This window comes from Rhinatrema bivittatum, chromosome 1 (genome assembly GCF_901001135.1).
Source record: "Rhinatrema bivittatum chromosome 1, aRhiBiv1.1, whole genome shotgun sequence".
In the NCBI taxonomy this organism is placed as follows: domain Eukaryota; kingdom Metazoa; phylum Chordata; class Amphibia; order Gymnophiona; family Rhinatrematidae; genus Rhinatrema; species Rhinatrema bivittatum.
Window position 1 is genome coordinate 350,468,675 of NC_042615.1, and position 22,752 is coordinate 350,491,426.

At 44.7% G+C, this 22,752-nt stretch overlaps 1 protein-coding gene across 2 annotated transcripts in view; it reads left to right on the forward strand.

Moving 5' to 3' along the window:
- CCDC158 (coiled-coil domain containing 158) overlaps positions 1 to 22,752 on the forward strand; it is a 1,731,209-nt gene that overhangs the window by 395,758 nt on the left and 1,312,699 nt on the right. For both annotated transcript variants that reach the window (XM_029599728.1, XM_029599736.1), the window contains exon 5: positions 11,773 to 11,882. In XM_029599728.1, the coding sequence (XP_029455588.1) occupies positions 11,773 to 11,882 (110 nt within the window). The remainder of the gene's footprint in view (positions 1 to 11,772; positions 11,883 to 22,752) is intronic.

The window sequence follows — 22,752 nt, forward strand, 5'->3', positions numbered from 1 at the left end:
TCAAAAAAGCAAACAGAATGTTGGGAATTATTAGAAAAGGAATGATGAATAAAACGGAAAATGTCATAATGCCTGTGTATCGCTTCATGGTTAGACCGCACCTTGAATACTGTGTACAATTCTGGTCGCCGCATCTCAAAAAAGATATAATTGCGATGGAGAAGGTACAGAGAAGGGCTACCAAAATGATAAGGGGAATGGAACAACTCCCCTATGAGGAAAGACTAAAGAGGTTAGGACTTTTCAGCTTGGAGAAGAGACGACTGAGGGGGGATATGATAGAGGTGTTTAAAATCATGAGAGGTCTAGAACGGGTAGATGTGAATCGGTTATTTACTCTTTCGGCTAGTAGAAAGACTAGGGGACACTCCATGAAGTTAGCATGGGGCACATTTAAAACTAATCGGAGAAAGTTCTTTTTTACTCAACGCACAATTAAACTCTGGAATTTGTTGCCAGAGAATGTGGTTCGTGCAGTTAGTATAGCTGTGTTTAAAAAAGGATTGGATAAGTTCTTGGAGGAGAAGTCCATTACCTGCTATTAAGTTCACTTAGAGAATAGCCACTGCCATTAGCAATGGTTACATGGAATAGACTTAGTTTTTGGGTACTTGCCAGGTTCTTATGGCCTGGATTGGCCACTGTTGGAAACAGGATGCTGGGCTTGATGGACCCTTGGTCTGACCCAGTATGGCATTTTCTTATGTTCTTATGTTCTTAATGTGATACCTCATATAACACTTGAGCCTCTCAATATTTGTCAGAGGGTGCTCGCTTCAAATATATCAAATATGCACAACGTTAACCAAAGCGTTGAGAGATTGGTTTAACGCAAAATACCTTATTTATAATCATTGGTATCTACTTCACAATTTTGTGTTTTTTGATTTTTTTCTTTTTTACATTCTATATTAATTATTTATGAAGACAGATCACTTATCATTATGCGTAGCGTGAAATGGTGACAGCTTTTGCCAAACACCAGCGTAGACCCACCCGACACGATCCGTGTTTCGTGGACTTCTTCAGGGGTACGATATTGTTGCGGTGTATTTTTGAAGTCTGTCCCGTAACATGACGCTATAGCATGATCACAGCTTTAGGTAGAGCAGGGATGTGCAGGTATAGCAGCACATTCTATTCACTCAATCTTTTTCAGCTACTATTTATGATGTTCGTATGAGTTACTATTTGAATAATACATCATAATTGTACAGTTCTTGTTTGTAATTCGAGTTCATAAAGAAAGCAGTAGGAACATATGTATTAAGAACATAAGGATTTGCCAAAGGTCCATCAAGCCCAGCATCCTGTTTCCAACAGTGGCCAATCCAGGCTACAAGTACCTAGCAAGTACCCAAACAAAGTACATCCCATGCTACTGATGCCAATAATAGCACTGGCTATGCTCTAAGACTGTTTAATTAATAGCAGTTAATGGACTTCTCCATTAATTTATGCAAACCTTTTTTAAACCCAGCTACACTAACTGCACTAACCATATTCTCTGGCAACAAATTCAAGAGCTTAATTGTGCGTTGAGTGAAAAAGAATTTTCTCCGACTAGTTTTAAATGTGCTACTTGATAACTTCATGGAGTGCCCCCTAGTCCTTCTATTATCCAAAAGAATAAATAACTGATTCACATTTACTTGTTCTAGACCTCTCATGATTTTAAAGACCTCTGTCATATCCCCTCTCAGCCGTTTATTCCTCAAGCTGAACAGCCCTAACCGCTTTAGCCTTTCCTCATAGGGGAGCTGTTCTATCCCCTTTATCATGTTGGTTGCCCTTCTCTGTACCTTCTGTATCTCAACTATATCTTTTTTGAGATGCGGCGATCAGATTTATACACAGTACTTAAGGTGTCGTCTCACCTTGGAGCGACATCATTTCCTTCCTAATTATTCTTAACATTCTGTTTGCTTTTTTGACTGCTGCAGCACACGGAGCTAAAGATTTCAATGCATTATCCACTATGATGCCTAGATTTTTATCCTGGGTGGTAGCTCCTAATATGGAACCTAACATCGTGTAAGTATAGCATGGATTATTTTTCCCTATATGCATCACCTTGCACTTTCTGTTGAGAAGGGGCCTCAAAAGGCCTTGCATTCTGTTGAGAATGGCCTCTTAGGCCTTGCATTCTGTTGAAAAACGCCTTGAAGGCCTTGCATTCTGTTAGCAATGGTGGTTTTTAGTGTGCCCTTGGGCCTCGGCCCGAGCCCAGACCTTCAGGGCCGGGCTGAGGGTTGACGGTGTGTCCCATGATGGCTGACTGACTGACCCTCTGCCAGGCCTGCAAGCTCCCAAGGCCAACACAGGATGATGTTGTAAGTTGAATGGTCCTCCGACCATTCCGAGCCCTTTCGGACCTGCTGCGAGGAACAGCATGGAACAGCAGGCCTGGCCTGAGGTTGAGGGCAGACGGGCCATAAGAACATAAGAAATTGCCATGCTGGGTCAGACCAAGGGTCCATCAAGCCCAGCATCCTGTTTCCAACAGAGGCCAAACCAGGCCACAAGAACCTGGCAATTACCCAAACACCAAGAAGATCCCATGCTACTGATGCAATTAATAGCAGTGGCTATTCCCTAAGTAAACTTGATTAATAGCAGTTAATGGACTTCTCTTCCAAGAACTTATCCAAACCTTTTTTGAACCCAGCTACACTAACTGCACTAACCACATCCTCTGGCAACAAATTCCAGAGCTTTATTGTGCGTTGAGTGAAAAAGAATTTTCTCCGATTAGTCTTAAATGTGCTACTTACTAACTTCATGGAATGCCCCCTAGTCCTTCTATTATTCGAAAGGGTAAATAACCGAGTCACATCTACTCGTTCAAGACCTCTCATGATCTTAAAGACCTCTATTATATCCCCCCTCAGCCGTCTCTTCTCCAAGCTGAAAAGCCCTAACCTCTTCCGCCGTTCCTTATAGGGGAGCTGTTCCATCCCCTTTATCATTTTGGTTGCCCTTCTCTGTATCTTCTCCATTGCAACTATATCTTTTTTGAGATACGGCGACCAGAATTGTACACAGTATTCAAGGTGTGGTCTCACCATGGTGCAATATAGAGGCATTATGACATTTTCTGTTTTATTAACCATTCCCTTCCTGCCTACATGTCTCGTCATGATCTTCCACCTCCTGATGTGCCTGCCTTCCAGGATGTTCTTCCCTGCGTCTTCGTCTGGTGCTCTTGAGCCTTCTGTTCCTGTAGAGCTGTGGTTCTCGGATGGTATATGCCTGAGAATGGAGCGGTCTGCAGGTGGGATTGGTCCCTGTGCTCCGGAGCCTCTGTTCCCGCCAGCCATAGAGGGAACTTCGGATGACACCGGCTTCGTCATTGGAGTTCCTCTTTGCCTGGATCTTCCCCGCACTTGTTCCGCTCTCCTCGTGGTCCGTGACCAGCCTCCATTCTCAGGCATACACCATCCGATGCAAGGCAATGAGAGACTGAGAAGATAGCCCTTTTATAGGGCTCAAGCAGGAAGTCCACTCCCTAGGTGGGGCCAGCACACTTTCTGTGCCTGGCCCTTTAAATTTGGCAGAGAGGCGCGGGCCGTCGCCTAAGAAGCAGCAGGGAGCTGTGCAGGACCGCGGACAGCGGCCTGCACCGACGCACAACGCAGAGAGAAGCAGGACTGAGCCTGGACGCAGGCTCCGACGTCGGCAGTGGCTCCAGCCGCTGCAGGAGACCCCGGGGGTGGCTCCAGCCGCCACTCCAGCCCCGGGATGCGGCCTTAGCGCCGCGAAGATGGTAAAGGCATCGGGGGCAGACCCGGCCCCGCGGGGAGGGGCAGAAAGGCAGATGAGACCGCAGCTCCAGCCGCGCAGGAGGCCCGACTGTGTTTATTAACCCCTTCAAAAAAATGAAGCAGATTTGTAAGGCAAGATTTGCCTTGGGTAAATCCGTGCTAACCATGTTCCATTAAACCATGTCTTTCTTTATGCTTTGTGATTTTGATCTTTAGAATAGTTTCCACTATCTTTCCCGGCACTGAAGGCAGGCATATTTGTCTATAATTTCCTGGATTGCTCCTGGAGCTCTTTTTTAATATTGGGGTTACATTGGCCACCCTCCAGTCTTCAGGTACAATGGATGATTTTAATGATAGGTTACAAATTTTAACTAATAGATCTGAAATTTCATTTTTTAGTTCCTTTAGAACCCTGGGGTGCATACCATCCAGTCCAGGTGATTTTCTACTCTTTAGCAAATACGACGAGTGAGGTAATCATTATTCAGAGTAGTTAAATCACAAGAGGATTGTGATAAATTGCAGGAAGACCTTGTGAGAATGGAAAATTGGGCACCCAAATGGCAGATGAAATTTAATGTGGATAAATGCAAGGTGATGCATATAGGGAAAAATAACCCATGCTATAGTTACACAATGTTAGGTTCCAAATTAGGAGCTACCACCCAAGAAAGAGATCTAGGCGTCATAGTGGATAACACATTGAAATCGTCGGTTCAGTGTACTGTAGCAGTCAAAAAAGCAAACAGAATGTTTGGAATTATTAGAAAGGGAATGGTGAATAAAACAGAAAATGTCATAATGACTCTGTATCGCTCCATGGTGAGACTCCATCTTGAATACTGTGTACAATTCTGGTCGCCGCATCTCAAAAAAGATATAGTTGCGATGGAGAAAGTACAGAGAAGAGCGACCAAAATGATAAAGGGGATGGAACAGCTCCCCTATGAAGAAATACTAAAGAGGTTAGGACTTTTCAGCTTGAAGAAGAGAGGGCTGAGGGGGGATATGATAGAGGTGTTTAAAATCATGAGAGGTTTAGAACGGGTAAATGCGAATCGGTTATTTACTTTGGCTTCCAGAACCTCCCTCCCACATTTTCCTATGTTACTGGTGCCCACATGTACCATGACAGCCGGCTCCTCCCCAGCACTGTCTATAATCCTATCTAGGTGACACATGAGGTCCGCCACCTTCTCACCAGGCAGGCAAGTTACCAGGCGGTCCTCACATCCACCAGCCATCCAGTTATCTACTATCTACATTTCTAATAATCGAATCACCAACTATGATGGCCACCCTAACCTTTCCCTCCTGGGCAGTAGCCCTGGGAGACTTGTCCTCAGTGCGAGAGGACAACACATCACCTGGGGAGCAGGTCCTTTCTATAGGATCAGTTCCCACTTCAGCAGGGTAATGCTGTCCAACTGAGAGACCTTTCTGATCCAAGGCAGCACCGGGGCTGCCAGACTGGATTTGGGACTTGAGTACTATGTCCCTGAAGGTCTCATCAATGTAACTGTCTGTCTGCCTCAGCTCCTCCAGGTCTGCCACTCTAGCCTCCAGATATTGGACTTTTTCTCTGAGAGCCAGGAGCTCTTTGCACCGGGTGCACACATACGATCTCTCCAGCGGTTAAAAAGTCATACAGCCTTGACCCTGCTGTCTTAGTCAATTTCAGACCTATTTCCAACCTCCCATTCCTATCTAAAATCCTGGAAAAGCTAGTCAACTCTCCTCTCTCTGATTACCTAGAACACCACAACATTCTTCCCTCCACACAATACGGCTTTCGCAAAAACCTTAGTACTGAAAAATTGCTTTTATCCCTATCTGACACCATTATCAGAGGATTTGACTCTGGAAATTCATTTCTTCTCGCCTTGTTAGATATTTCCGCTGCATTTGATACTGTTAACCATTTCACACTTCTCCACATTCTTAGTAACATCGGAATCTCTGGCACCGCCCTCTCCTGGATTGAATCATACTTACAAGATCATCACTACACAGTTTCCACCGGCATTAATGAATCTGACCCAATAAGCCTTGACCGAGGTGTCCCTCAAGGCTCCTCTCTTTCCTCCACTCTCTTTAACATTTACATGCTTCCCCTTACCACCCTCCTCACCATGCTTGGCGTAAAACACTTTATCTACGCAGACGACGTTCAAATTCTTTTCCCATTCACGGACTCCCTCCAAACCGCTCTTCAAAACTGGGAATCATGCCTGACTGCTATCAACCAGCTTCTCACTGACATGCACCTTGCCCTGAATCCACAAAAAACTGAACTCCTCATCATTTCCAACAAACATCCCCCTCCCGCCATCCCTCCTGGGTACTCCACTATGTCTTTCCCCTCCCACACCCGTAATCTTGGTATCCGTATTGACAACCAGCTCTCTCTCAAACCCTTCATTAAATCTATTCTAAGTGACTGCTACTTCAAACTCCAAACAATCAAGAAACTCAGACCTCTCCTATACTTCACTGATTTCCGTATAGTACTACAGTCTATTATATTTTCCAAAATAGACTACTGTAACTCACTCCTTCTTGGCCTCCCTGCCACACACACCAAACCATTACAACTCTTGCAGAATGCCGCAGCGCGCATCCTTACTAATGCCAGAAAACATGACCACATTACCCCGACACTCATCGAACTCCACTGGTTGCCTATTCAATCCCGCATCCTATTCAAAGCCCTTTCCCTCATACATAAAAGCATCAACAATGAGAACACCGACTGGATAAACCCCCCTCTACTTCCTCGCAACTCCACCAGACCAACTCGTCCTGCTCTCCAAGGTACTCTCCGCACCCCTTCTATCAAATCCACCAAACTTATTACCACAATGAATAGAGCGTTCTCACTGGCCGGCCCCACCCTATGGAACTCCATGCCCCCAGATCTACGCACCGAGTCTTCCACTCCCAAATTTAAAAAAAAGCTAAAAACCTGGCTGTTCCTACAGGCCTACCCTTCATGCGATTTCCACCAGTCTGACAACCCACAGAGCTGCAGCTAGTACCTCTGCTCTGAACTAGTGCAGTTAGTACCACCGTTCTGAACTACCTCTTATAACTCCCTGCCTCCCCACCTTGTGTCAACAATCTTTTAGACTTCTTTTGCTGTCCCCCCCCCCCCCCCCCCCGCTATAACTTTCCCTGAAACTCTACTCTTTTAAGAGTTTGTTCGATCCCCAGCTACTCAATCATACCTTGGACTGCTTTTCCTGTAACACTATTACGCCTGTAATACGCTTATGCCTTCCCTGTTACTCAAACACACTATGGACTGTTTCTCTAACCAAATTATGGTCTATATACCATCGAATTCTGTAAATAGTTTCTCAGTTACACAGTTTATCTAGTTATTGCAAGTTACTGTACATTTTGTTCCTGTTCTATGTAAGGGCACTCCCAACTATTTATTTAGATCAAGTGTTTTTTACTTGTTTCAAGTCTTGTTCAATGTAAACTGTTCCATGTAAACTGTTCTATGTAAACTGCCCCCCGGCAGTAGTTCTTCTGTTAACTGTGAACCGGAGTGATATGTATTGTATACAGGAACTCCCGGTATATAAAAACTATAAATAAATAAATAAATAAGTTATATGTAAACCGATACGATGTGCAAACGGCTGTCGGTATATAAAATTCTCTAAATAAATAAATAAAATAAATAAATAAAAGACTGGAAAGGCCCCCCTCTTACTGCTGGGGTGTTGCCTTCATCTTAATTTTGTTGAGTTCCTAGTTAGGTTTAGGTTGCTAAGGGAGTAGGAATTGGAGTACTTTAAGTTTATAGGTGTATTCATTAATTAATCTGCTAGTGACCTACAAGGGGATGATTAAACTCTCAATAAGGACTGGTGCAATAGTATGAATTTAAAAAGAGCCTGATAGATTTTTACTGAGAAAGTGTCTCTTGCCTAAAAATCAAGGATTGAGCTAGGAGTGGATGGGAGGGAAAGACAGGCACTAGAATTAACTCCCTCTGAGGTAGATCTTTAAAAAGTACGTACGCCGGATTTTATAAGATACACGCGTAGCCGCGCATATCTTATAAAATCCGGGGTCGGCGCGCGCAAGGCTGCGTTAAGCCGCGCAGCCTGCCTTTCCTTCCGCGTCCCCCCACCTTCCCCTCCCTTCCCCTACCTAACCCACCTCCCGGCCCTACCTAAATCCCCCCCCTACCTTTGTTGGGCAAGTTACGCCTGCTTGAAGCAGGCGTAAGTTGCGTGCGCCATCTCGCATTCCCCGGCACAGGCCGCAGTGCCGGGGGACTCGGGACCGCCCTCCCAGCCCGCCCCCGAACCGTCGCCATGCCCCCGGACTTGCCCCGGACCGCCCCCTGACCCCCAGACATGCCCCCGGACACACCCCTTCCCGCCCCTTTTACGAAGCCCCGGGACTTACGCGCGTCCCGGGGCTTTGCACGTGCCGGTGGCCTATGCAAAATAGGTGCGCCGGTGCGCGCAGGGCTTTTAAAATCCAACCCTCTGGCTTTGTTATTATCTCAGAAACACACAAACACACAAACACACTCTTCAACCAACATTAATTTGATCTTCACTCAAAGGTTTGAGAGCTTGTGTTCGAAACCGGGATCGCTTGCTGTGACCTCTGGAGTCCTCTCTCGGGGGCTGCTGGGAGCAGTATGCAGATGAGTCTTCTGGTCCTCTTGTACTGCAAAGAGTGTAGGGGCCTCTGTATGCTGGGGCTGTGGAGTTCAAAACCTGGATTGCTTGCTGTGACTTGTGGAATCCTCTCCTGTGGGATGCTGGGAGCAATATGCAGATGAGGTTTCCGGTCCTCTTCTACTGCAAATGGTGCGGGGGCCTCTGGAAGCTAGGGCTGTGGAGTTCGAAACCTGGATCACTTGCTGTAACCTCTGGAGTCCTCTCCCAGGGGATGCTGGGAGCAGTATGCAGACGAGCCTTCCAGTCCTTTAACTTTCAGGAAAATTGTATTTTCAATGATTTCAAGTTAACTATCTCGAGGAATGCCTCAATATTCAGTGTCACAAGGAACAGAACCTGTGGATAAGATCACCTAATGTAGTGATAATAGTGACAGTATCTTGGATGACCAGGAAGATTGATGAGTCTTATATATCTTTGGCAATACATAAATTACTGGAATTCTGGGTTGCCTATGAACGGAAAATGTAAATATCTTTCAGTTGTAAAGCCTTGTGTTTTAATAGCAAAAAGAATTGACTTGATTGCTCATAGTATTTTTACATAATGATTAAAAGACATTTTATGATAAAAGAAATATTAGAAAGATGTCTAGTGATTTCAGCCACATACTCTCATTGGTTTAAAATGAAAATGGCTTCCTTATTTATTAACAGACTTAATTATAAGGTTGTTAACTCAAAAGACTTTAAGAACAATCTGTTCAACCTTGGTCAGATTCATAAACCAAGCAAATGGGGTAGATCATTCAAAGCAGATAGGTAAAACGTTTTTTATAACAAGAGTCCTCCGAACCTGGGCTTATTCAAGTGGACCTAGAGACTATAGATACATGGAAACGTTAATTAGAATCTATGAAAAGCACTTAAGATGTAGTGACCTAATACATTTAAAGAGATACATTAATACATTCCTTAGCTTCTCTTTTTTTGGTTTATCTGTGGAAAGTATAAAGGATCACAGAGAGTGGAAGACAGAGAGGTGCTGGTAGTACCTCTGACAGTCTTGTTCAAGTACTTTCTGGGGGCAGTTGTTGCAGAACACTGAAGAAGGAGATGGGCAGATGCAGGGAGAATAGGAAGGAGGCTGGAAACTACAAAGCAATTAACCTGATCTTGAAGTCGATGGTAATTTTAAGGAAATTTCTACTAAAGGAAAGACTAATGAATCCTAGAGATTATTATGAAATCAAAGGCACTATGGCAACCTGATGGGAAAATTATATCAAACAAATTTGATTTTTTTGAATTACAAATGGTTATATCAGGCAGAGTGCTAGATGTGATATACTTAAATATTGATAAGACATTTGATACTGTTTCACATTTGATGCTTATGCAATAGAGCCTTGGGGTGAATTCTAAAATGGTAAACTGGACTATAAACTGTTTGGATGATATGCAACAAAGTATACTAAAGGGAACAATTTTATAGCCAATTCTATTCACTATTTTTATAGATAATATCACAGGGGGCTAGTAAGGTTTGTCTTTTTGCAGTTATTAGTATGATTTGCAGCAGGGTTGACAATCCAAAGGAGTAATACAAATGACGAGCAACCTAAATAAATTTGAAGAGTGATAGCGAATTTGGCTGCTTCAGTTTCAGTCAGAAAAGTGTAGTAGGGATACAGAAACCCTAGAAAGCAGTATATAAGTGGTAAAGTACTGATGAGCACCAAGCAAGAATGGGATCTAGTGATGATTATATCTGATAAACACAAAGTTGTCAAAATAGTGTTAGAAGGGAGTAGGAATGATGAGTGTGATGCTAGGGTATATAGGGGATGGTCTAATTGGTAGAAAATAATTAACTGTGCATTAATCTTTGTAATATTATGTATAATTTTGGGGAGTATTATCTGCTAGAAGGATAGAGTAGAGGCACTCCTGAAGAAGGCAATCAAAATGTTGTTCACTTTGCACCACAAGTCCTATGAGGGCTATTTAAGGACCTAAATACTTAAATATGCATATTTCTGAGGAGTGTCAGGGGGTATATTATAGAGACCTTCAACTATGTGAAATATATAAGTAAACAAGAAATAGTCCAAGCAGAGAGAGTGACTAAATTCTAGCAAAAACTTCCAGCTTAATGAGAAGAAAACTTTCCGTATATTATGCATTAAAGGACCTTCATAATGCTGGGCTGCTGATCACTCTCATGAGTATTTAATGATGTTGTAAAGTGTGTTATTTCCTAAATATAATTATAGGTCTAGAAAAAGTATTAAGTCCAAGACATGATCTGTGTTTTGGAAATGGTTTTTTTCCTGTATGAGGGGGGATCTCAAAACTAATCTCTCCAGCACTTCAAATGCTGGATTTTCTGTTTCAAGAATTAGTTTGAAATGCTGGAGAGAAAAGCTTTGAAGTCCCCCTCCTTCATTTTCAGTTTAAACTGATTTTCACCCATAAATTCCAGGTCTTTTCCAACGATGACAATTGGTTTGAACAGATATTCATCCTAATTTTAGGATGATTAAAGAGCAGCTCTAGAGCTATGGATGCAGCATTTCAAGGCCTCCCACCATTGCTAGAAGCTAATGCGGGTTAAAGCACATGCTGCTTTCCACCCGCCATCTGTGAAAGATCTTGCTAATATATTGTTTCAAGTTCTGCCTCCCCTCTCCTTCCTAACCAGCAAAAGTGCCTGCTGTCTGGTACCACTAATGCGGCATTTGAAGTGCCCCCCCCCCCCCCAACACCAGAATGCCTTCCAGCAGTCTCCCTGGCCTGTAGTGCTGCAGAGCGCAGGAGTCACAGCAAGCATGCTACCAAAGACAGAGGGAGGAGGAGCCTGGAGCCATCACCAGTAAGGATGAATGCTATTGCAGTGGAAGGTTGGGGCAAGAGAATAATTCCTATTGGGGGCAAGCAGAAAGAGAGACATGCTAGGCAAGGAATGGGGGTAGAGATGGATATGCTGCTGAGTGGTGAGTGGGAGAACCTACTTAATATTTTTTTTATTGTGCTGGCTTCTGTCCACCAAAATAAATTCTGATATTTACCCTGTAAAATGTCATTTTTTTCCCACTGATTTTCTCCTGTTTTTGTTCTTGTCATAATAAATCCTGATAAATTCCTGGAAAAAATAAAAAAAACATGAAGGTCCCTAAATATGCTATAAACCGTACTTTGTGAAATTTATATTCTAAATGGTGGGTAATAAATCCAAATAATAAATATCTTGTTACTGTTTTAGAATGTATGTTTTGATCTGTAATATATAAAATAGTTTAGAAAGCTTTTTTAGTACATAAATGCACATTTTATCTTGCCGTTTCTTTTTAGAGCAATGAACTTCAGGCGGAGCAGAAATTCCAGTTCAAACGTTCACTTCTTAATTTACAAAACAAAAATCAGGAACTAGAACGAGAGAGAGACAATTTGGTGGACGCAAGGTGTGTAATATGAGAATAATAATAGCTTGAACAGCAATGCAATAGAAAATATATAATATGATATAATAAAATAGTTAAGAGAAAACTGCCAAAACATTTAATATAAGCTGTGCCAGGTGCCTGCTTGAGTAGGTATTTATAGTTGCATTAGTATATCGTATTCTAATTGAAATTTATTTAATATTTAAATGCATTCTTTTAAAAATCTGTAGAGTAAGCAGTCCACTGAGTCACACTGCACTCAATGCAAAACAGATTATTACGGATTCTTCTAGAACTTTTTGAAAAGGTCAAAAGCCTTTATCCCAGGACAAGCAGGATGCTAGTCCTCACATATGGGTGACGTCACTGAACGGAGCCCAGGCGGGAAAGCTTTCTGTCAAAGTTTCTAGAAACTTTTGACTGGCCCTGTGAGGCCACTGAGCATGCCCAGCATGCTATGATATTCTCTGCCACAGGTGTCTCTCTTCAGTCTTCACTTTTCCACGCTGCCGTTCGCACCACGGACAGATAGCCCTAACGTTTGGGAATCTCTTTTTTGACTGAAAAGTCAATTATATTCTCTGTCACAGGAAACTCTCTACTTCGCCGACTGGTGAGTACTGTATTTTAAAAAATTTTCGGACGAAAATTTTTCTCACACACACACACACGCTCGTTCATCGACGGCCGTCGATCGAAAATGGCGACCGGTTTCAAAAAATGTCCGGTCTGCAACCGCAATATGGGGCGGATTTTAAAACGAGCACAAATAGCCTACTTTTGTTTGCGCTCCAGGCGCAAACAAAAGTACGCTGGATTTTAGTAGATACGCGCGGAGCCGCGCGTATCCGCTAAAATCCTGGATCGGTGCGCGCAAGTTCCCTCCAAGGCCGCTCCGAAATCGGAGCGGCCTCGGAGGGAACTTTCTTTTGCCCTCCCCTCACCTTCCCCTCCCTTCCCCTACCTAACCCACCCGCCCGGCCCTGTCTAAACCCCCCCCTTACCTTTGTCAGGGGATTTACGCCTCCCGGAGGGAGGCGTAAATCCCCGCGCGTCAGCGGGCCTCCTGCGCGCCGGGACGCGACCTGGGGGCGGGTCCGGAGGGCGCGGCCATGCCCCCGGGCCGCCCCGGCCAGTAGCCACGCCCCCGGAACGCTCCCGACACGCCCCGAAAACGCCGCGTGGTTCGGGCCCGCCCCCGACACGCCCCCAACACGCCCCCTCCGAAAACCCCGGGACTTACGCGAGTCCCGGGGCTCTGCGCGCGCCGGTAGGCCTATGTAAAATAGGCTTCCCGGCGCGCAGGGCCCTGCTCGCGTAAATCCGCCCGGTTTTGGGCGGATTTACGCGAGCAGGGCTCTGAAAATCCGCCCCTATGTCTATTACCGATCCGCATTTGGAGTGTGTACTGTGCCTCGGGGAACAACACGATGTCAGTACATGCACCAAATGCGCAGAAATGACAGTCAAGGGAAGAAAAGCCAGGCAAGAGAAGATGGAACACCTATTTTCTCTTCAGCTAATCCCTTCTCCCTCAAAAGCACCGAGGTCGTCTCCAGCTGGAGCAACAAAAAGAGTTTTACTCAAAAAACCGCGTCCGGATGGATCCGGTGATCGTCCGTCCTCGCCATCGTCTGTGATCTCCACAAAGTCGGCAGAACGTTCTAAAACCAAACATCGCCATCGACATCGATCATCATCCGCATCGTTGTCCCAGGACGAGTCGATGCCGAAGCGGCCTAAAAATCAAGACACGTCGGTGGTTGGGCTTTCGCCGACACCGACACCTACGACGTCATCGATGGACATCGCAGCACCGCCACTGCATACACCATCGGTGTCTTCACACATACCACAGCCAGAATTGTCTACACTTATTAGACAAGCTGTCTTACAAGCTCTACAGGAGCAACAACTTCCGACAGGCCTGTCGATGCCGACCTCCGGGTCGATGCCGATACCCTCGATATCGATGCCGATACCCTCCGTATCGATGCTGATGCCTCCAGCATCGATGCCGATGACCCTAACATCGATGCCGATGACTCTGACATCAATGCCGATACCTCCACCGTCAGTATCGATGCCGATGTTTGTTCCTTCAACATCGATGCCGGTGATAACACCGATGATAACAATATCTTTCCTTCCAAGATCCTCGACGGGTTTCATAACTACCACACCGAGGCTCCAAACACAATCTACATCGATGTTATCTCAAATTCCATCGATGATCCCAACAACAGCATCACTGCCACAACCTGATCAACCTCTGGAAGTCCAGGATGAGGCATTTTACCGTCGCCTCCTACAAAGGTATCAGAATGTCATCGACAACTTACCAACCATCACACCAAGGACAACATCTGCTGATATTTTCATCGATGATCCACAACCTGGACCTTCAGGGCTTCACGTCCCACCAGCACCAGTGACTCAGACAATTTACAGGGAAGATTCAGAAGACTCCTGGGATGATGAACCCTCTCAATTTTCATCAGAGGAGTTCATGTCCAATCCTTCTTCTCCTGACAGAAGAAAGAAATCACCCCCAGAAGATCTTTCCTTCTCATCATTCATACAAACTATGTCTGATTCCATTCCATTTAAGTTGACTGCTGAAGAGGACACAAGAGCACAAACTCTTGAAGTATTACAGTTCGTGGATCCACCCAAACAGGTACTAGCAGTACCTGTACATGAAGTCTTGCTGGATCTTCAGAAGAGAATCTGGGAACACCCAGCCTCTATACCTGCAGTCAACAAAAGAGTAGAAACTACCTACATAGTTCAACCAGCTCCAGGGTACCACAAACAACAATTACCCCATCAGTCTGTCGTTGTGGAATCAGCGCAAAAGAAATCTAAACGTGTGCGGCCACATTCTTCCATCCCACCAGGCAGGGAGCACAGATTCCTAGATATCATGGGTAAGAAGATCTATCAGAGTTCTATGCTGAGCACAAAAATCGCTGCATACCAACTCTATATAACTCAACACCAGAGAAATCTCTGGAAAGAGATGGAACAATTCATCACTTCCTTACCCACTCAATTTCAAGAGCCTGCTCAAGCAATAATATCAAAAGGTCTTGAGGCAGGAAAACACGAAGTAAGAGCAGTGTATGATAACTTCGAAACTGCTTCAAGAACAGCAGCAGCGGGAATCACTGCTCGCTGGTGGGCCTGGCTCAAGGCATCTGACCTCAGGCTTGAGGTACAAGATAAGCTTGTTGACCTTCCCTGTCTCGGTGACAATCTCTTTGGAGATAAAATTCAAGAGGCTGTACAACAACTCAAAGATCATACTGAGACACTCAAACAACTGTCTCAAACCCCTCAAGAACCTGCTAACCAACCTTCTCGTCGTCCTCCACGTAGGGATGTGAGACGTTCTTACTACAGACCACGCAGGTACTACCAACAAACAACTAGGGGTAGATCTACCAGGCCAACACAGCGATCTCAAGCCAGACAATCCAGACCTGCCCGTCCACAACCTCCTGCACAGCCAGGGCCTGCAATAGGCTTCTGAGGATTACACCAGAGAACAGATTCAACCTTGCAATCCCAAGCCAAATCTTCCAGTGGGAGGCAGAATATCCCTTTTTCACACAAATTGGCAATCCATAACCACAGATCAATGGGTTCTTTCCATAGTTGCCAGTGGTTACAAACTAAATTTCACCTCCATTCCTCCAGAGTTTCCACCAACATCCTGTCATCAACAAAACTCTCAACTCCATCAATTACAAACAGAATTATCCACCCTTCTGAGATCCAAGGCCATTCAACCAGTGCCCCGGAGCAGGGCAGAGGATTCTACTCCCGATACTTCCTCATTCCAAAGAAAACAGGAGGCCTACGTCCTTCCCAAGGTAGTTACGGAATTCCACTTGAACCAATCCATAAATTTACCCACATTTTTTCCAAGGCCTCATTCCCATCCAGGAGAAACAGCCTTACACACCCTGGACTGTAAGCGTACACTTGCTTTCTACTTAATCGTACTGCAGTCCTCAGAAAATCCACTCAGCTTTTTGTTTCTTATGATCCAAACAAACCGGGTAAAGCAGTGGGTAAACATACCCTATCCAATTGGATAGCAGATTGCATAGAGTTCTGCTATGAACAAGCAGGCCTTCCTCTTCAAGGGTGAGTAAAGGCACTTTCAGTAAGAGCAATGTCAACTTCAGTAGCACATTTTCGTTCAATGCCAATCCTAGACATATGCAAAGCAGCAACATGGAGTTCTCTTCACACTTTTGCAGCCCACTACTGCTTGGACAAAGAAGGAAGACAAGATTCAGCCTATGGACAATCTGTCTTAAAGAACTTGTTTCCAGTTTAATCCCAACTCCTTCTACATCCAATGTTTTGTGATCTTCGGTTGACTCATTTCAAGAACAATACTTCACTGTTGCCTCAATACAACATGACTCAGCCTCTAGCTCGCTATTCACCCATATGTGACGACTAGCATCCTGCTTGTCCTGGGATAAAACAAAATTGCTTACCTTGTAATAGGTGTTATCCCAGGACAGCAGGATGTAGTCCTCACAGAACCCACCCGCCACCCCGCGGAGTTGGGCCTCGGACTTTTATTATTTTATTTTGCTAACGCTTATGCTATATAACAGACTGAAGAGAGACACCTGTGGCAGAGAATATCATAGCATGCTGGGCATGCTCAGTGGCCTCACAGGGCCAGTCAAAAGTTTCTAGAAACTTTGACAGAAAGCTTTCCCGCCTGGGCTCCGTTCAGTGACGTCACCCATATGTGAGGACTACATCCTGCTGTCCTGGGATAACACCTATTACAAGGTAAGCAATTTTGCTTTCTCTGAGTTGAAGCAACATGGGAGAGTCCTTATAGGTAGATGATGCCATGGGGCAGAACCCAGCCAATAAAGCTGACTTCATAGGTTCTAGAGCTTTCAAAGGTCTACTGAATATATGCAGGCCACATGCTGCATTGAGGGTATTATGTGGGGACCCTCTCAGTTCTGAGTGGTTCACTCCTGGCAAAGGAAACGGTTTCCTTTGCCTTTTTAACTCATTCTGGGCTTTTTTTTACACATGGAACCCTTTTTGAAAACATTTTCTCTTACTTCTTAACTTCCTAGGTAGGATTTTCAAACATTTTAAGTTTTGTTTATTATATCACTGCTATATTGGTGCAGATACTAGTACATTGATCAATATTGGTCTGATTTTTTTAATTGAAAATCATTTAATTTTATATTCGCTATTTTTTGTCTTATGTCCTCCAAGCTGAATAAGACTAGCTGCTTCTCCAATTGCAGCTGCATCATGTAGGTCACATACCCACATGATATGTGTGTTTTGTGTCTTGGGCATGAAACAACATCTTGGGATGCTCCTCATGTGGGAAGATGACTCCCAGAAACCATCTAACCTGGTTAGAGTTCATGGAAAATGTTACATAAGTTCAAGTCGTTTGCATCGGCAATGGAGACATTGACATTGAAGGGTCCAAGAGCTGCACTGAATACTGGTGGTACATCATTACTACTCCCTCAAAGATTCTCTATGCGTGTCCTATACTTTCTTGAATTCAGATATTATCCTTTTCCCATTGATAACAGGGCTGAATTAGCCATGCTGTTATGGGAGCTGTCTTCAGGTCCCGGGAGGCAGAGCTTCCCCAAGCAGAGGTCAGAGCTTTCTCCCTCTGCGGCTGCGCGTGGGTTCCCGCGCAGGAAAGTAACAGATTCTCCTTAGTCTGTTTTTTCCGCGCATGGGATCGCACGTGGAGCTTCTGATCTCCTCAGAAGATTTTTTTCTTTTTTCAAAAAGATGTCTTATCGTCCTCCTCTAAGGGGTTTCCATCTGATTCGCCAGATCAACCTCAGGAGCCATACTCATCTCCTGAAGACCTTTCTTATCCCGTTTTTAGATCTGATGGTAGCAATTCTACATCTAGAGACCCAAAAAACTCCTGATCCAAGAGCAGAAACTTTTGGTCTCCTAAACATTTTTGATGCTTCAAACGAACCAACCTCACTTCCTCCACAACCAGTTCTTGACAAAGTAAGGGAGAAATCTTGGGAAACCCCTTTTTCTATACCAGCCGTGGCCAGAAAAACAGATCTCAAATACAAGATGCAGAAAATATATTGTTATTCAACACCACAACTCCCACACACATCTATCGTGGTAGAGTCAGCGATGCAGCGGGCGAGGAAGTCAAAATTACATGCACATCTGCCCAAACTGGAAAGCGATAATAAGTGCTTGGATAACTTCGCAAAAAAGATATATCAGAATGCCATGCTCACAGGTAGATTAGAGCACCACCATTTCTATATGGTGCAATACCTTTATGAGTGCATCCAAGCAACTAAGGGCATGCTGGTCTCCACAGCAGACTCTGTACCACGTCCTCTTCAAGACATGGAGGAGTGTACCAGGCATTTGCTTCGTTCCTTTTACAAAGGATTCGAGACTACATCAAGGGCCTCCGCTACGGCGATCGCAGCCAGATGTATGGCATGGCTTAAAGCCAGCGCCATACAGGAAGATCTTCATGAAAAACTAGCTAATCTTCCCTGCACGGACAACAACCTTTTCGGAGACCATTTTCAAGAAACAGTAACGAAATTAAAGGATCAAGCGATTGCTGTTCAATCTCTTATGGGTCCATCTCAATACTCAACCTCACGGCGCACTTTTGGTCCCTCACGTTGACTTCAATACCCACGCCAACCATATAGATCTTATCAACCATTCAGGGCCACTACTTACCAACCGTACCAGCGCCCTCAATAACAGCAACAACAGTTGAGCAGAAGAGGGAAACCAAAAGCTCAATGTACACAATCTCAACAATCAACAACAGCAAAAACTTCACAATCTTTTTAAGTTTTCTGCCACCACCTCCACATCAAATGCCCCCGGGAAGAATTACGGCTCGTTTTCAGGCATGGACAGAGATAACATCAGATCGCTGAGTCCTGGACATTGTTCGAAGGGGTTACCAAAGAATTTAAAAAGATGCTAAAATCCCATCTGTTTAATGATGCTTATAAATACAATAACTGATTTCAATTTATACTGCTACTTAACCTAACTCTTTGATTTGATAACCTGTTAAGAATAACAAGTTTGCTTTTATTATGTATGTAGGTTTGTAAACCGCCTAGACGGACATGTAATTGCCCAAGTGTGCGGTATATAAAAAACTTTTAATAAATAAAATAAATAAATACCAATTACAATTCCTAACACCCCCCTTACTGCCCTCATCCACGGAACAGACAAACAAGATGTCTCATCCCCTAGTCGAACAAGAGATCATCTCGCTCAAACAACAGGGAGCGATCCGTCATATGTCACAAACAACCCACACCAATGGGTTTTACTCTCCATATTTCCTAATTCCAAAGAAATCCAGGGGCCTTCGCCCGATCTTAGATCTTCACAAGCTCAACAAATGTCTCAGCAAAGAGAAATTCAAATTGGTATCCCTCAAATCAATTCTGCCTCTCCTTCAGCAGAACAACTGGATGTGCTCAATAGATTTGAAGGATGCATACACTCACATTCCTATCCATCCATCTTCCTGGAAATACCTATGCTTCCAATACAAGAAGCAGAGATATCAGTACAAAGTTCTTCCTTTCAGCCTTTTGGCAGCCCCAAGAGTTTTCACCAAATGCATGGTGGTGGTGGCACATCTCAGAACGAAAGGCATGCATATCTTTCCATACCTGGATGACTGGCTTATAGTAACCTCGACCCCTGCTATATTAAAAGATCACCTTCACCAGATAATTGAATGCCTGGACAAATTGGGCCTAGTAATAAATTTTCAGGAGCGCGGCTAGACACTATTCGTTGCAGAGCGTTCCTTCCGGAAGACCTTCTGGAAGACAGAAAATAAGAGATGACATGACTTCTTCACGACCTGATCACTATGCACAGGCCGACAGCGCAACATATACTCAGAATTCTGGGACATATGGCGGCCCAATATGGCCATATTTACTGTTCCCAATACCAGACTACACATGCGTCAACTGCAATGGGGACTAAAACAGCAATGGAAGCAACATGTCCAACCATTAACGAAACGCCTCTTCTTCCCCTCCGAGATGACGAAGGACGCAAACTGGTGGCTCAACGACTCCATTCTTTCCAAGGGAATGCTGTTCAGCCTTCCCCCACCAAATGCAGTCCTCACCACAGATGCCTCTCGCAAGGGATGGGGAGCACATCTGGACCTCTTAGAAACGCAAGGTCTGTGATCTTCACAAGAACAGAACTTACAAATAAACTTACTGGAACTCAGAGCGATCCGACTTGCTCTGAAAACTTTTCAAACTCACTTAAGAGGCCGACGACTGATGATCTACATGGACAATCAAGTAGCCATGTATTACATAAACAAACAAGGAGGGTCCGGTTCATGGTCCCTCTGCAAGGAAGCTCTCCAGATATTTCAACAGGCACATCAACATTTGATTCATCTACAGGCAACTTACCTTCCCAGAGTGATTAACACCAGGGTTGACAGGCTGAGCCGAATATTCCATCCACACGAGTGGTCTCTCAATCGGGACATAGCTCAGAACATATTCAATATATGGGGACTCCCCATGATGGATCTATTTGCCACAGAAGAAAACATGCAAGTCCCTCGCTTCTGCTCGGTATGGCCCAGCAAAATAAGAACAGCACAGGACGCGTTTCTAACAAGTTGGACAGAACGATTGATGTATGCCTTTCCTCCCATTCCTCTCATCACAAGAATGATACAAAAATGTATTGCGGACTCAGCTCAACTTATACTTGTAGCACTGGCCTGGCCCAGACAACCATGGTACAGCTACCTATTACAACTCTCCATTGAAGACCCGATAACCTTACCGAACAGACCAGATCTTCTCTTACAACAGGAGAGAACTCTCCTTCACCAGCTTCATTCGTCCCTTCATTTAAAAGCCTGGAGATTGAACGGTTCCTTTTATTAGAACAAGGAATTTCAATTGCAGCACAGGATGTGATATTACAATCCAGAAAGCCATCAACCAGAAGAAATTACAGTTTTAAATGGAAATGTTACTCATCCTGGTGCACATCTAAGGACATTTCACCTATAGACTGTTCACCGGAGTTGCTCTTAGATTACCTTCACTTCCTCTAATGCAACGGCATCAATTAGGGTACATCTTAGTGCCATAGCAGCATAGCTACCAACTTGGAAATTCAACTTTATGCCATTATCTACAAAATCACTCTACTGTACATTTTGGGGTAGATTTTATAATTTAGCGTGAACGCATACTTTTGTTCACGCACCAGGCGCGAACAAGAGTACGTGGGATTTCAATAGATAAGAACATAAGAAAATGCCATACTGGGTCAGACCAGGGGTCCATCAAGCCCAGCATCCTGTTTCCAACAGTGGCCAATCCAGGCCATAAGAACCTGGCAAGTACCCAAAAACTAAGTCTATTCCATGTTACCATTGCTAATGGCAGTGGCTATTCTTTAAGTGAACTTAATAGCAGGTAATGGACTTCTCCTCCAAGAACTTATCCAATCCTTTTTTAAACACAGCTATACTAACTGCACTAACCACATCCTCTGGCAACAAATTCCAGAGTAGCTGCGCGTATCCATTAAAATCTGGGATCGGCGCGCGCGCAAGGCTGCCAATTTTGGGCAGCCTGCGCGTGCCGAGCCGCGCAGCCTGCCTCTGTTCCCTCCGAGGCCGCTCCAAAATCAGAGCGGCCTCGGAGGGAACTTTCTTTCGCCCTCCCCTCACCTTCCCCTCACCTTCCCCTCCCTTCCCCTCCCTAACCCACCCCCCCGGCCCTATCTAAACTCACCCCTACCTTTATCGCCGGATTTACGCCTGCTGGAGGCAGATGTAAATCTGCGCGTGCCAGCGGGCTGCTGGCGCGCCATCAACCGACCCGAGGGCTGTTCCGGAGGGCACGGCCACGCCCCCAGGGGTGTTCCGGGGGCATGTGCCGGGGCTTGCGCGCGCCGCCGAGCCTATGCAAAATAGGCTCGGCGCACACAGGGGGGGGGGGGTTGGGGTAGGTTTTCGTGGGGTACGCGCGTATCCCTTTGAAAATCTACCCCTTTGCAAATAGCTTTTTACATCCCTGCTATATAACCGCTCCAATGCATTTACTGTAAATAGCTCCCTGCAACCTGTTTAATTCCTCCACTTCCTACCGCATGTAACTCATGCAACCCATCTTCCCCTCCCTTTATGCAATCATTGCAACCCTTTTCGCCTCCGCTTTACAACTTTGCATTACATCTTTCCCCCCTCACCCTTCCTCCCCCCCTCTTCCGCCTTCTTCCCTTCCTCCCCTCTCCCCCCTCAAACAATTTCTCAATGTCATCACTTCTTCTCTACAACTCCTAATTAAGTTTCCTTATCAAATCTTGTTGCCAATTGTATAGTTTTATCCACTGTTTTTTGTATTAGTTCCATGTAAAGCCTCTGTTTGCTGAGTTTGAAGTTATAATGTAAACCGAACTGACCGCTAAACGGTCAGTGGATCTCCATGCATCCTTTACTATCTCGTTTCCTGAAAGGGCTCCTTCATATTCGACCACCAGTCGCAAAACCACCAGTGCTTGGAACCTAAATGCAGTTTTGGAACACCTCATGCATTCTCCATTTGAACCTATGCACTCTTCTCACATAAAATATCTCACATGGAAGGTAGTTTTCCTGGTGGCAGTAACATCAGCTTGCCGAGTTAGTGAACTACAAGCCTTGGTTCATTACCCACCGTACCTGCAGTTTTATCACCACAAAGCAGTACTCCTCATACATCCCACTTTTCTTCCAAAAGTAGTCTCACAGTTCCATTTGAATCAAACAATAGAACTGCCCACA